This window comes from Entelurus aequoreus, linkage group LG16 (assembly GCF_033978785.1).
Source record: "Entelurus aequoreus isolate RoL-2023_Sb linkage group LG16, RoL_Eaeq_v1.1, whole genome shotgun sequence".
NCBI lineage: Eukaryota > Metazoa > Chordata > Actinopteri > Syngnathiformes > Syngnathidae > Entelurus > Entelurus aequoreus.
Window position 1 is genome coordinate 43,580,458 of NC_084746.1, and position 15,882 is coordinate 43,596,339.

General features: G+C 41.0%; 1 protein-coding gene across 2 annotated transcripts in view; it reads right to left on the bottom strand.

Moving 5' to 3' along the window:
- LOC133631059 (WD repeat-containing protein 37) overlaps positions 1–15,882 on the bottom strand; it is a 41,962-nt gene that overhangs the window by 18,231 nt on the left and 7,849 nt on the right. For both annotated transcript variants that reach the window (XM_062023071.1, XM_062023070.1), the window contains exons 4-13: positions 13,529–13,624; positions 13,381–13,445; positions 6,365–6,500; positions 6,101–6,172; positions 5,980–6,024; positions 5,826–5,902; positions 5,529–5,766; positions 5,315–5,456; positions 700–834; positions 22–136 (exon numbers count right to left, since the gene is read on the bottom strand). In XM_062023071.1, coding sequence (XP_061879055.1) covers positions 22–136; positions 700–834; positions 5,315–5,456; positions 5,529–5,766; positions 5,826–5,902; positions 5,980–6,024; positions 6,101–6,172; positions 6,365–6,500; positions 13,381–13,445; positions 13,529–13,624 — 1,121 coding nt within the window. The remainder of the gene's footprint in view (positions 1–21; positions 137–699; positions 835–5,314; positions 5,457–5,528; positions 5,767–5,825; positions 5,903–5,979; positions 6,025–6,100; positions 6,173–6,364; positions 6,501–13,380; positions 13,446–13,528; positions 13,625–15,882) is intronic.

Below are 15,882 nucleotides of genomic sequence, written 5' to 3' on the forward strand. Positions count from 1 at the left end.
GCGTACTGGTCACACTGGCACCTGTCTGTTGCTTCTGGGCAGACGGGCCAGTCGCACTCCTGACATGTCGAACAGTCGGACCTGCCGATTGTCGTGAGGGAGAGCGATGATCTTCTGACTCACCGACACGCTGATCCTGCAGAGAGAATGCTTTAAGTGATGCCTACAATATTATTATTGTATATTATATTCTATTATTTATTTATTTATATTTATTATTGTCTATTGTGAGCGAACTGTGGTGCTGAATTTCCCCCAGGGATCAATAAAGTACTTTCTATTCCATCCATCCATCCATCCATTTTCTACCGCTTGTCCCTTTTGGGGTCGCGCTGGAGCCTATCTCAGCTACAATCGGGCGGAAGGCGGGGTACACCCTGGACAAGTCACCACTTCATCGCAGGGCCAACACAGAAAGACAGACAACATTCACACTCACATTCACACACTAGGGCCAATTTTTAGTGTTGCCAATCAACCTATCCCCAGGTGCGTGTCTTTGGAGGTTTCTGACAATCATTGGTACTTTAACTTTTTTATTCTATTCTATTCTATTCAATACAAACATCATACAGGGAGCATTACATCATCACTGTTCATTATCATTGTACGTAACATCCATCAGAGGAGCTTTCCATACACATACACAGTCAAATAAATCTAAATATTAATTAATAAGTGTGAGTCATTTTCACAGACCTGTTGACAGCAGAGTCTGTGCGGATGGTTGCTATGGGCGACCTCATGTTTTTCAGGTCCCACACTTTGACTGTGCGGTCGTCACTCCCCGACACCACGTTGTCCCCCACAGTGAAAACGGCAGACGTCACCGTGCTGCCGTAGGCAAGATTATATGGTTAAAGTTTATAAATCCACACACATTGACCGCTTAGGACTAGAGATGTCCGATAATGGCTTTTTTGAGGTGGGGGGGGGGTTAGCTGGGGGTGTATATTGTAGCGTCCCAGAAGAGTTAGTGCTGCAAGGGGTTCTGGGTATTTGTTCTGTTGTGTTTATGTTGTGTTACGGTGCGGATGTTCTCCCGAAATGTGTTTGTCATTCTTGTTTGGTGTGGTTTCACAGTGTGGCGCATATTTGTAACAGTGTTAAAGTTGTTTATACGGCCACCCTCAGTGTGACCTGTATGGCTGTTGACCAAGTATGCATTGCATTCACTTGTGTTTGTGAAACGTCGTAGATATTATGTGACTGGGCCAGCACGCAAAGGCAGTGCCTTTAAGGTTTATTGGCGCTCTGAACTCCTCCCTACGTCCGTGTACACAGCGGCATTTTAAAAAGTCATAAATGTTACTTTTTGAAACCGATACAGATCATTATGAAACCGATACCGATAATTTCCGATATTACATTTTAAAGCATTTATCGGCCGATAATATCGGCAGTCCGATATTATCGGACATCCCTACTTAGGACTGTAAACTGTCTTCTATGACCACAACATCAACACAATATTCCTCTACATAATATTGTAAATATTGTGAAAACTTTTGAGACTTGCGTGTCACTTTAGATTCATAATTGACATATTTTACTTATGTCATGTTATCCTACACACAACTTTAGTTTGTTATATGTAGTAAGTTAGATGTGTGTATAAGTTCATCATTTGTCGCAAGATACTTGCATGTGATTGAGCAGTTCACCTTCAAAAATATTTGGGAAGGAGCCGCCAGATATTTCCTGGTTTTAACGAATGGTGGTGGATGATGTCATCACTGATACCGTTAACCATTTAACAAGGGTTTGATTTCTAATCATTTCATTTTCTGGTATGTAGAACAATTAGTTTCTTTGTTTTTTTTTTGTATGTACCCATTTTACAAGCATTTAACGCTCTGGGGACAAAGGCTGACTTTTTTTGTCCTTTTGGTAATGTTTGCTGTATTTTTGGCCACCATTTTTGTTGTGTTTATCTATTAAAATGTTTTTTTCCATGTTTAATACAACAATTCTAATGTCCAAAACTTTCAATGATATTCAATACACTGGCCAATATATACAATACCCCAAAGCTAAAGAGCACATATAAGTATTTCATTTTTCAAAAGGCATATATACATATTTTACTTTCTGTGCTCAAATCAAATTCAGCCCTGTATTTGTTTAAAAATGTGAAGGCCTTTTGACTAATGATGTTGTCACGGCTGGTTACACCAGGCCGTACCCTTTTTGTTGGTGTTCTCCGGTGTTTTGTGTTAGTTCCTGTCCTGTGCTTTTATTTTGGTGGCTCTTCCGGTTTTGTTAGTGTTTTCTCGTGGCTGCTTCACTTTTGTCACAGAGCATTTCCCTTCACCTGTTTTCGGTTTGCAATCAGTTCTATTTAAATTGAGTGTGAGCCACCATTCTTTATCGGGACTTAGTTTGTTGATTCTGCTGTTATCTGGTGACTACAGACGATCTATTTCATGCTTCGCCATAGTATGCTCCTACTGTACTTGGTAATTGCTCCACATTTCATAGTAAGTGTTTTTGCTGCGTTCCAGCATTTTGTTTTGTCTGTCATCGTCTGGCCGTTAAGAGCACTTCCCTTCTGCGCTAGCCTTTTGTTTTTGCTTCTTTAATTAATAAATACTCCTTTTTACTTTACGCTGCTATGTCATTCATCTGCATCCCTAAAATCACGACAACCTCCTGCGTCTTCCACAACGCATCGCTTATCATCGCATGACAGATGTCCGTTGTCAATTCAGTATACATTTGCATTAAAAGGAGTTACTTTACTGGCTTTAAAAGGGTAAAAAAAAAAAAAAACATTGCATGTTTGATTTTTTGTTGTTGTTGTTATTTATAGTTTTTTGAGAAAATTGAGCAAAAATTAAAAAAAATATGAATCTAAAATGTTTTACGCCCTTTGTTTGGCTTGATGATAATTACAATTTAATGTCCCAAGATGGTTAAGGCTCAATCAGACAATAAACACGCCATGCGTATATAAAGTAGGGCTGTCAAAGTGAACACATGCGATTAATCACAAAACATTATCACATTAATACTGTATATACACAGATTGATTTAATTTGACCACACACACTCCTTTACCTTAAAGGCCAGAGCAGGTTGCTATACAATCAGTGATCAGATCACTGCATACGTCAGTGCAAAGATGAGTGAGGAGACTTCGACTGCTGTGCTTGCTGGCAAATTTCACTTAAACGTACACCCAGACTTTACTTTTAATAAAAATGTCAGCACATTTTGAACAAATAAATGACGTGCATTCAAGTAAAACATTTAATTTTTTTTCCTGTATGACATTCTTTTGTCAAAATATTAGGGTCTTTCTTAAAGTTACTTTAAATTATGCACACAAGTAATTTACAGCAAAATCAAAATGCAAAGGTGTGATTAATCTGATAAAAGTATAGTTTGACAGCGCTATTAAAAAGTCTACCATTCTATTTTTTACGCCTTCAGACACCACACTACTACTTGTAAAGAATATAGGTGAGTTTGTGGTTATTAATATGACTGTTCTAAGTCCAATATTAGGCCACATATTGTAGTCATAAATGGAGGAATATGAAATGGTTATTGCGCATGCTGACAGACGTTTGTGCTATTATGGTTTTTGTGTTATTAATATTTTATCATTATTCAGTCATAGTAATGTGTGGACCAATACTGATTTATCCACACATCCATTCATTTTCGACCACTTGAACCTCTTGGCGTTACAGGGGGGCTGGAGCCTATTCCAGCTGCATTCGAGGGGAAGGCAGGTACACACTGGACAAATCGCCACCTCATCATATCCATCCATCCATCCATTTTCTACTGCTTGTCCCTGTCAATAACATAAATGTTGTTTTTGACAGAACAAATGTCTGGGACAAGTTTGGTAGGATTTGGACAAGATGGGGGCAATAGGTAACTTCACTGGTCAGAAAATGTATTTTAGAATGACTTAAAAATCTATACAGCACTATCACATTATTTTTACGGCACAAAAATGGAAGTAGTAATTTAATATTTGCAAGGATTTTTTCTGGAAAAAACATGGTGTAGTCCAGGGGTCACCAACGCGGTGCCCGCGGGCACCAGGTAGCCCGTAAGGACCAGATGAGTAGCCTGCTGGCCTGTTCTAAAAATAGCTCATACAGCAGCACTTACCAGTGAGCTGCCTCTATTTTTTTAATTTTATTTATTTACTAGCAAGCTGGTCTCGCTGTGCTCGACATTTTTAATTCTAAGAGAGACAAAACTCAAATAGAATTTGAAAATCCAAGAAAATATTTTAAAGACTTGGTCTTCACTTGTTTAAATACATTCATTGTTTTTTTTAGTTTGCTTCTTATAACTTTCAGAAAGACAATTTTACAGAAAAAATACATCCTTAAAAATTATTTTAGGATTTTTAAACACATATACCTTTTTACCTTTTAAATTCCTTCCTCTTATTTCCTGACAATTTAAATCAATGTTCAAGTAAAAAAAAATTTTAATTGTAAAGAATAATAAATACATTTTAATTTAATTCTTCATTTTAGCTTGTTTTTTCGACGAAGAATATTTGTGAAATATTTCTTCAAACTTATTATGATTAAAATGCAAAAAAATTATTCTGGCAAATCTAGAAAATCTGTAGAATCAAATTTAAATCTTATTTCAAAGTCTTTTGAATTTCTTTTAAAATTTTTGTTCTGGAAAATGTAGAAGAAATAATGATTTGTCTTTGTTAGAAATATAGCTTGGTCCAATTTGTTATATTCTAACAAAGTGCAGATTAACCTATTTAAAACATGTCATCGAAATTCTAAAATTAATCTTAATTAGGAAACATTACTAATGATATTCCATAAATTCTTTTTAAATTTTTTTCAAAAAGATTCGAATTAGCTAGTTTTTCTCTTCTTTTTTTCGGTTGAATTTTGAATTTTAAAGAGTCGAAATTGAAGATAAACTATGTTTCAAAATTTAATTGTCATTTTTTTTGTGTTTTCTCCTCTTTTAAACCGTTCAATTAAGTGTAAATATCATTAATTATTAATAATAACATAGAGTTAAAGGTAAATTGAGCAAATTGGCTATTTCTGGCAATTTATTTAAGTGTGTATCAAACTGGTAGCCCTTCGCATTAATCAGTACCCAAGAAGTAGCTCTTGGTTTCAAAAAAGTTGGTGACCCCTGGTGTAGTCAATAGCAACAATATTGGGAATATTCTCATTAACACGCAAACAGGAACATTCTTATTGCACGTGGATGCAAACACATACATATTAACCTTAACCACAAAATGTTATGCATTGCAAACTAACAGTAGCTACAAAAACTTAGTTGTGTGTGTGTAACTAACTCAGTGTGTCCCTGGAAGACGTTGACGGAGTGGATGGACGGGTCTCTGAAGTCCCACAGTCGGAAGGTGGTGTCTCTGGACGAGGTGACCACCAGGCGCTGGGTGGGATGGGTGCAGCAGTGCGTCAGCTCCTGGTCGTGACCTGGACACACAAACGTAGTCATCATCACATTCCAAACACTCGTCAGCACCATGTACGTCAACAACATGGTACCCATGAGCGAGTGGACCAGCTCCGATGTCTCCACGTCGTAAAGGTTGGCGGCTCGGTCCCAGGAGGCCGTCACCGCCTGCTTTCCCCCCACCAGCCAATCAGCAGCAATGACCACGCCTTGGTGACTGCGCAACGTGACGGACGCCATGCGCACGGACGGGCATTCGCTGGGACCGTCAGCTTCCACGTCGGCCTCATCTTTGTCGGAAACCTCAACGTCGTCGTCGCAGGGGGGTTGCTGCAGGAGGTTTTGTTATTGCACGGCGAAACAAAAGGCGACATGTCGGTGAGGCTTACGCTGACGTCTGCAACAGGCTGCGGCGTGGGCAGCTGCACCAGGAACCTCCAGATGTGAGCTGTCTGGTCCCCAGATGCTGAAGAGCGTTTATACACAATAAAATAATACTAAAAAAACTCTGGACATGATGTAAGTTATAGTGATGACGATTACCTGTTAGTGCCATCTGTTCAGTGGGGTGGAACTTGATGGAGTTGACTGAAGACATGGAAGATATCAGCCAACAAGGAAAACTACACATTGACAATGAGACTTCTTACAAAGACATTGCTACCTGATCCTTGATGGCCCAGATATTTGAGGAGACATTTCCCCGTCTCGATGCTCCACAACATGGCCGTGTGGTCTGATGGACACATGCAACAGTAGGACTTAGGGACAATCAAGAACACTACAGAACGCCCCGTTTGCACCAAGCGCAACTGTTGGCACCCTGCTGCCGACGTAGCAAGCACAGTGGTAGGGTGGCTAAAGGGGCGGAGCAAGACACACTGCTAACAAGTCAAAGTCAAAAGTAAGAGAATAGCAAAGTGTGTACCTGCAGATGCAGTACCAAGCACCGTGGGCTGGGTCCGGGTCACGCTGAGGTCCCAGATACCGTCTCTGTGGCCCACATACTCTCTGAGCAGGTGACACACAGCTCTGGACGTGGTGGCTTTGAAACTGGACACAATCTGAGAGGCAGAGCGTGTACATTAACAATTAGCACACACCGAGGGGACTGCAGGGTTCCTACACCCAAAAACCATCGGCTCAGGAGACGTCAAGTCTCCACATTTGCCATGATTGGACATTGCTTCTCAGTTAGTTTTGTAAATTCTTTAACAATACTCCCTTTAATACATGCACTATAATTATCCTGATTAGCATTTCATAGACGTGTGTAGGAACCCTGCAAGTAGGAAGTGGATGAGGGTCAGTGAGGAGCTGCTGAGCAGGGTTTTTGTAGTGCACCAAGGCTAAGAAGCAACGGCAGCGTTATTGCAGGTAATAAAGAGCAGTACTGTGAGGACACAAGAGCAACAGAAAAGACAAGTCCAATATGGTAACAACTGTCAGTCATATCAACATCTTGGTAGTACGCTTTTTAATCAATGACGAATACTTGAGCTGTTTACTTTAAAGATGGGGACGATACAAACGGGACCCTTGGCTCGCTTTGGACACAGGCCGCTAAATAAGTTCCAGCTGGAAGAAAGTGTTCAAGTGTTAAAAAGAATGCCAAGTAACACACACGCACACACAAACATGCGCACACACACACACACTGTGGAAAACTGTGGAAGGTTAGCTTGATGATAAGGATGATGTGTCACTTCAACAAACAGCACCATGGAAGTGAAAAAGCTGATGTGCATTAGCATGTGTTGTTACGCCTAACAAAGAAGCTGCTGATAGTAAAGAGAGCGAGCAGTGTGACGCTGCAGTGTTGCCGCCGCACAAGGCCGCGCCACACAAGGCCGCACCACACAACCTACATGGACGCATGACAATCACCATTGGTCATCATCACATCTTCCCTGCCTCGCCCTTCTGGGTCGGCCAATCATGTGAACATACTGCACAGCAGGGCTCTTCAACTCAATTGTTCTAAGGGGCCACATTTCCAATAAGTTGGAGACATCTCCATTCACTATTTTTCTTCTTTGGAGAACTATACTTCTATGTAGTGGACATTAGTTTTTGGTCTATTTCTTTTTGTCAGAGTTACACATTTCAGATGGCCCTGTTACGCAAAACACAAGTGTCTACTGTAGTGGATGCTGGCCTTTAGGAGGTTAAAATGCCAGTACAATGATCTGCCAATGTGTTTACATTGATCCAAGTTCCTCTACACAATAGTATTTGTATTGTATTCAATTTGCTGTTATGTCATGATGCATCATTACTGTTGAGGACTTTTGTCCTGATTTTCCTGTGTTTAATTGTAATTCCTATTCAGCACTCGTATTTTTATTCCACTTCCTGCTTTAGGTTTGTCGTGCAGTGTCTTTACCACTGCTTCTAGAGCTGTTCTCACCTGTTCCTGGTTGGTAATTAGGAGGCTAACCTGCCCCTGATTGCCAATCGGAAGGGGGTTTTTCTGTCACCGTCGCATTCCTGACCATGCTGGTTCATTGTTGTTCTGGTGTGCCTTTTTGTGTTTTGCCTCATCCTGCTCAGATTTTTGCTCATCTGTAATCTATAGCTGATGTCACACGGGTCCTTCCTGCTTTTGTACCTAATAAATGGACCATGTTGCCTGCCACCTCTGCATCCTAAGGTCACGCCGCCTACCATCTCTGCATCTTGGGGTCACTCCGCCTGTTAGCATGTGCCAACGTAACAGCAAAAATGTTAAAGTCTCTCCCGAGTTTTGAGCTGAACTCATGGAATTGGACCCAGGTTGCCAGGTGAATAGTCCTGCTGTACATTGTGTGACCGACGCTTCAGTTTCTGGCGCTAGGCAGGCAAGATGTTGTGTATCAGTGATGCAGGCGGCACACTCGATCGCTGTGAATTTAAAGCAGCTACCTAAAATGTACCAGAAGAATGCACACTAAACAAAAATATAAATGCAACACTTTAGTTTTTGCTCCCACTTTTCATGAGTTGAAATCAAAGATTTACATTTTTTTACTATAAACACAAAATATCTATTCCTCTCAAATATTGTTCACAAATCAGTCTAAATTTGTGTTAGTGAGCATTTCTTCTTTGCTAAGATAATCCATCCCACCTCACAGGTGTGGCATATTATGATGCTGATTAACCCTCCTATTGACCTCGATTTTTGCCTACACCATCGTTCCTCAGGGGTCACATAGACCCCAGAGATGTAAAGCTCTATAAGTTGTTGTGTGTGGGAGTAAGACACATGATCCAATTTACTTTTTTGTGCTCCCAAGTCTTCTGAACACAGAGAAGTCAACTCTGAGTCGATCTGACCATCATACACTGAATTATTGTTGTTTGAATACCGTTTGGTGTCAAATTTGACCGTTTTTTATTGATTTTTTGGCACACTACGCCCCCCCCCCTAGATAACCTCCCAGTGGTAAACCACTTATTTGTGCTCCTAGGTCCCCTGAACACAAAGAAACAAATTGTGAGTCAATCCAACCATCTTAGACCGAGTTATCGCAGTTTGAATACTGTTAGGCGGCCATCATTGAATGTGACCGAATTGTATTAATTGTATGGTGTTGTTGTTGTTGTTGTTTTTTGCCATTTAGATTGCACTTAGTCAGGCTTCTACCCTAAGACCAGCTATAGCACTTAGGGTCATGGAAGCACGCAAACCCCCTGACCACGATAAGGTGGCAATCCTCCAGGGGGAAGTTTTTTATAACTTTTTTTTTTTTTCTTTTTTTTTTTCTTTTTTTTTTTTTTCAACAACAACAAATATCTGACCGTTGGCCATTTGGAGTGTCCATTTGAAAATAACAATATTCGTCTCACTCTCCAAGAAAGGGTCAAGCACAAACCCTCTGACCAGGATAAGGTGGCAATCCTCAATGGGGGAAGTTTTTTTATTACTCTTTATATTTTGTATTTTTTTTTTTTTGTTTTGTTTTTTTTCAACAACAACAAATATCTGACCATTGGCCGGCCATTTGGAGTGTCCATATTTGAAGAAAAAAATAACAAGACAGTAGGCTATTTACCAAAAATATTGTCTTATTTCAAAAAAACTAAAATACTGTAAAAGTCTGCCACTCCTATTTTTTCACAGACTGCAAAAAGTAGCCTAGAGTCTACCTCTCTCAAGAAATGTAAAACAAATGAAAAATGGCAATATTCATCCCCCACTCTCCAAGAAAGGGTAAAGCACTACTGGGCACATGATCCACAACGGATGTGCTCCTTGCAGATGTATTTGCCACATCCCCCACATGTATTAGTTGTCTTGTTATCGTTCCTAGTGGAACAGATCTGGCACCTGCCTCGTTTTTGCCCTCTGGCCACTGGAGGATTGGAGGTGTGTGCCTCCCTCTGAACATCCTCCACTATCACCACAGCAGCCGCTGAGGCTCTTGGTAGGACAACTCTTCGTGCAATTTGGGGTTGCACCAGCGCGTACCCCAGCTGTTCCAGGAACAGCCTCCTCCGGTACAGCTTTTCGCTGTTCCAGCCTTCACTGATCTCCCTCCAAAGCACAAAAGCGTTGTAGGCACTCACATCGATGATGTTGAAGAATACAACAAGGGGCCATCGTGCAGTCATGCGTCGGCAGCTGTACGTGCCTGTGACTTTATCCAGGTTGTCAACACCACCCTTTGTGGCATTGTAGTCCAACACCATTTGTGGCTTCTTGTCCTCCCTGGTGCTGAGCTGGGCATCCTTGTGCATCGTACTCATGAGCACAACGTTCTTCCCTTTCTTGGGGCAATACGAAACAGCTGTGGCGTTCTCAGTGAAGGCAAACACTGAGGATGTAGCCTGTCTGTTCTTGATTGCAACAAGCTCAGAGGGAAGCTCTGGCTTGTTCTTGCGGACTGTCCCCAGCATGGTGACTTTCCGCTTTGCGAGTTCTTCACCAAGGGCATAGGAGGTGAAGAAGTTGTCGCACGTTATATTGTGCCCCTCCAGTCCCTCAGCCATGTCCAGGACAACCCTCATGCCCTGATTTTTTTCAGGTGCTTCCCCAGGGGCTTTGCCGGTGTAGACCTGCATATTCCAGGCATAGCTCGACTGGGCATCACATGCTGCCCATATTTTAATGCCGTATTTGGCTGGTTTACTCGGGATGTACTGTCTAAATGGACAGCGGCCACGAAACGCCACCAGACATTCATCCACAGTCACATGGGGGCCTGGGTTGTAAAGCAATGGCAGTTGCTGAACCCACTTGTCCCATACATCCCGGATAGCTGCCAGCTTGTCATGTTCTCTCCGGCCCTGTCTTTTCTCTCTGTCATCGAACCGTAGGACACGAGACATAATATGGAATTTCTTCAGAGACATGGTGGCTGGGAAGATGGCCCTTCCAGTCTCTTTATTCCACAGGCTTTCTGCTGCCTCGCCTTTGGACTTGTACACGCCCCCCAAAATGAGCAACCCGATGTATGCCTGCAAGTCAATTGCATCGATCGGCTTCCAACTGTCCCCAAACACACGACTCCCCTCTAAATTGGTCATCAAGAGTACATGGTTCTCAATTGATGGTGTCATGAGGAGCTCAAATGCAGATTTTATGTCTTGGACACGGCTAATCGCATATCGGGTTGGGCCTGGAACCATTTTGATGACATTACCAGCGCTAAGTCTACCCTGCCGTTGACGTGGGGCAGGGGACCACGACAACTTTCCATTTTTGGACAGGAAAATGTCTGCTGGTGTTCCAGTGTTGACAGGAACTTCAGCATCAAGGGTCTCATCCTCATCAGAGGACGATGCCCCATAATCAGGGTCTTCCACAACATTGTCTTCGATTTCAGACACATTTTCCTCTATGTCTACCTCTTCACTAAAAACCTGATCCAAAACCTCCTGGACAGAGAACGTCTTGTGGTTTGGCATCATCAAACTCAAAACAAGAGAGAGAGAGAGAGAGAGTATATCACAAACAGCAGCAGAGAAATGTTTTAGAAGGCAAACTCGAAACAAGAGAGAGAGAGAGAGTATATCACAAACAGCAGCAGAGAAATGGTTTAGAAGGCAAACTCGAAACAAGAGAGAGAGAGAGAGAGTATATCACAAACAGCAGCAGAGACAGCAGCAGAGAAATGGTTTAGAAGGCTGCTATGCGAGTGCTTTTATATGTTTGCTCCTCCCCCCTCCCCTCCTCCTGTTCTCACACGGCGCGGGAACGGAATGTTTGAACTGTTCCGACATCCCGCCATTCCGACAGAGTATAAATTATAAATTTATTTTCAAGACCATTTATCTCAGTGGTTTCTGCATCAATTACTAATAAAGATCTACTCACTGCTTTTTTCTGTGTTCAGGGGACTTAGGAGCACAAATAAATGGTTTCCTACTGGGATGTTCGAGGTAGAAAAACGCTAAAATGGCCACCAAACGCTACTCAAACCACACTAGTTCAGCATGTAATAGTCAGATAAACTCACAGTGATTGTTCCATTTCATTTCTTGTGTGACACTTATATGGAAAACTGAGTTTATATGTATTTGTACGTTCAGAAATTACGAAAATCACTTTTGGTCACATTCAAGACCAAGCCTAACAGTATTCAAACTGCAATAACTCGGTCTATGATGGTTGGATTGACTCACTATTTGTTTCTTTGTGTTCAGGGGACTTAGGAGCACACATAAGTAATTTCCCACTGGGGGGTATTTGGTGGGGGGGGGGTGCAATGTGCCGAAATATCTATGGAAAACTGTCAAAATGGCTGCCAAACGATATTAAACCAACAATAATTCAGTGTATGATGGTCAGATCAACTCACAATTGAATTCTCTGTGTTCAGATCACTTGGGAGCACAAAAAAGTCAATTGGATCATGTGTCTCACTCTAACACACAAAGACTTATAGTGCTTTCCAATCCTGGGGTCTATATGACCCCTGAGGAACGATGGCGTGGTCAAAATGTGTACAGAGAAATGAGAAACAATCATGCAGTTGATTTTATATTTTTCTGTGTCTCCCTGATGGATTAGGAAAAGTCATGAAATATTAGGAAGAAAAACTAATGACAACCATCTTTTTAGAGACTCTCAAAATGCCTTGGGGTCACATTGACCCCAAGGACAATAGGAGGGTTAAACAGCTTGATTATTGCACAGGTGTGCCTTAAACTGCCCACAATAAAAGGCCATTTAGATGCCACAGATGTCGCACATTTTGAAGGAGTGTGCAGTTGGCATGCTGACGGCATGATTGTCCACCAAAGCTGTTGCCCGTGAATTGAATGTTCATTTATCTACCCTAAGCCGTCTCCAAAGGCAATTCACAGAATCTGGCAGTACAATCAACCAGCCTCACAAACGCTGACCACATGTAACCACAACAGCCCAGGACCTCCACGTCCAGCAGGTGCACCTCCATGATCGTCTGAGACAACCCACCCAGACAAAACAAAAGTATTGCGTTTATATTTTTGTTCGGTATACATTAGCTGGCGTAGGGCAGTATGCCAGTATGAGGACAAGCAACATAAGGGTTTGATTAGTGCAAAGGAGATGAGTCAGTTGGTCGATCACAACACACACAACAGAGTCTCCTACATTTGAATGACCAAGCCTCCGGAGGAGGGCGTGTCCACCCCCCGGCTGGGCTGTTCATGCATAGTGGCACATAGGGAGGTGGAGGGCGGGGGAAGGAGGGGTGAGAAATCAACAAGTTACCCATGAGTCTCCGCCCCACAACTCCCAGCCGCTTACGCTGAAGTTGCGGGCGCCGCTCATAGTGGCGTGGCAAGAGTTTGAACGCGGCTACGAGCAGAGAGGCGACAAAGGATTGTTCTCGTGAATGTCCACAATGGGTAGTCCCGTCACTCCAACACACTTACCCAACCTTTTTTTTACCTTCCACATTATAGAAGGTGTTCCTAACATTTTGTCAATTTGTACAACAAGGTTAGTGAGACTTAAGTAAATGAGTGTACCTTGCTAGTGGAGGCCTTGTAGGTGGTCTTGAGTTTCTGTGACAGCTGACTGGTGCTGTGACTCGCTGTGGGCACAGCGGGGCCGTGAAAACACATTTATCATTCATGGTCACATGGATGTGCATTCTTAAGCTGGGCTGTGACTGACTTTTTGTTTTCAGGGCTCCTTTGGCCAAGTCTGCGCCTTCTAGAGTCTGACCGTCTGCAGTCAAGCGATCGTTCAGCGTCTCGATCTCTCTGCGAACTGTCAGTCAAACACAACAAACAGTTGGACAGTTTAGTAGGAGAACATGCTGCCATTGGCTAAAACGGGTATTTAGCCGATGGGTCTTTTTCAACAAAGAGCAGTTTTTTTATTGGCTCCTACATTGAATTCATTTTTAATGAACTATATGAGATATTAAACTAATTTGCTTTGTCAACTACAACACACATCTTAAATGTTTAGTTCAGATAGCCTACAAGTCCTGTCACATTGCATTTCAAATTTTGCAGCTTCACTCTATCATGGTTGTTTGTTTTTTCTAAGCAGATCTTAAATATTTTGGTGTAAATTCAGTCTTATTTATGTCTTAAATGTATTAGTCGTATTTTATATAACCTGTCATCTCTCGCTACTTTGCGCTTCAAATATTGCAAATTCCCTATATCACAGATTTTTTGGAAACTTTATTTAAGAATATTCAAGTTAATTTAAGTCTTATTTATGTCTTATATGTATTACTGTGCAGCATTTGTCCTATTTTCTAGTATTATTTTGTGGCAATCAATAACATTCACAAAGCCGGACTTCCGTTTCCGGGTTAAGGGTTAATCCTAGGGATGGGCGATACCACACTTTTAGGATTCGATACGATACCGATACTTTTTCTTGCATTTTCATCGATACCGATACCGATACCAATAATATCTTATTGGCAATTTTTTTGTCAGTCAAAAATATTATTACTATTGTTATTATTTAAGACAAATCACAAGACAAATACAGACCATTTATACCACAGTTGTTATGGTCAATATATAATAAAAGTAAAATTAAAATAAATAACATAAATATGAAAAATTAATTTAATATTATATATAATAATAACTATATATTATATATAATAATAATTAAATATTAGGGCTTTCCAATTAACAGTCAAATCCGAATTGCAAGAAGCTGCAGTTATTTTTTAAAGTTTGTGATATAATTAGCAATTAATGAAATATGAAATAGGCTAATGTTTTCGAAATGTAAGAAATCATGTTCTAGATTAAAACCAAAATCACATTCAATCATATATTCAAGATTTTCTTGGAAAAAAATAAAACTGTAATGCAAAGATGAAGAATCTCCAAATTGTATCTCTTTCTTATCTTGTTTTAAATACTCAAGCAATTTTCAACTAACAGTAAATTCCCCCGTGTGGAAATTATTTGAATTTAGGATAATCATTTAAACAAAAATATTCAGTAAACATTACTAAAAAAACAAAAACAATGCCTGTTTTAAGTCAACAATTGGACAACACTGGATATGCCTGGCTGCATCGCTGTCGGCTGGCTGTGTGTGTGTTGCACGTTGACGACGTTCATTCGCTGTCTCCTGTCACGTGACTGGGCCAGCTCTATACTCTGCCAGGTATACAGTGGTGTCCCAGCACATAGTAAGTTAAGTAAGTCATCAAAAACATCTGAAAGTGATGCTTGCACCCCCCACACGCCGTTTTTTGGTTTATATCAATACTTTTTTCAGAAAAGTGATGCCAAATGAGTAGCGTGTGAGTATCGATATATCGATACCACAGGATTGATACGCACATCCCTAGTTAATCCTCGCAAATAGTTAAAAAAAGGGTGCGTGCAAACCAGCGTCTTTCGTGTGTCTTTCTCGCCATCTCTGGGTCTAAGTTGGCTGTCAAAGTTGACTAATTTTGCATAAGGAAATTGCCTCTCTAAATGTAGGTCTTTAACGTTAGCGTTTATAGCAATATCGCTAATACTCGGTTAATATTCAAGTCACAAAATGTAAATGGGGTATTGTATTGTTGACACTTTTTGGATGGTTATTTATTGGATTTCATTTCAATAGACTCAATGACATCATGGCTCCCATTGACTCCATTGTAAACTGACTTAGAGTTAGATTGCATTAAAAAAAAGACATGTGTTCTTGTCTCTCTTAAGGATTGTGAATCATATGCAAAATTCCACAAAAAGTCCAGGAAATTATTGCTAACTTGTTCTAAACCCATTAACTTTGACAGCCCTAATTTCCACGTAATGTCCGTTGGCCAGAAAAATCACGCTTTGACGATCCTCCCGGTACCCACAAGCAGAATGCAGTCAGGGCTACTACACTGGGTAAAACGAGTGTAAAGGTGATTATCTGCACTGACACAATAAACGAGGGTTTACTGTATCGACCTACAATGGATTTATTTGACATTTTCTTTTGATGTACAAAATGTATCAAAGTGGCCCCCCAGTCCTTTCATTTGTATGTATGCAAACCCTTCT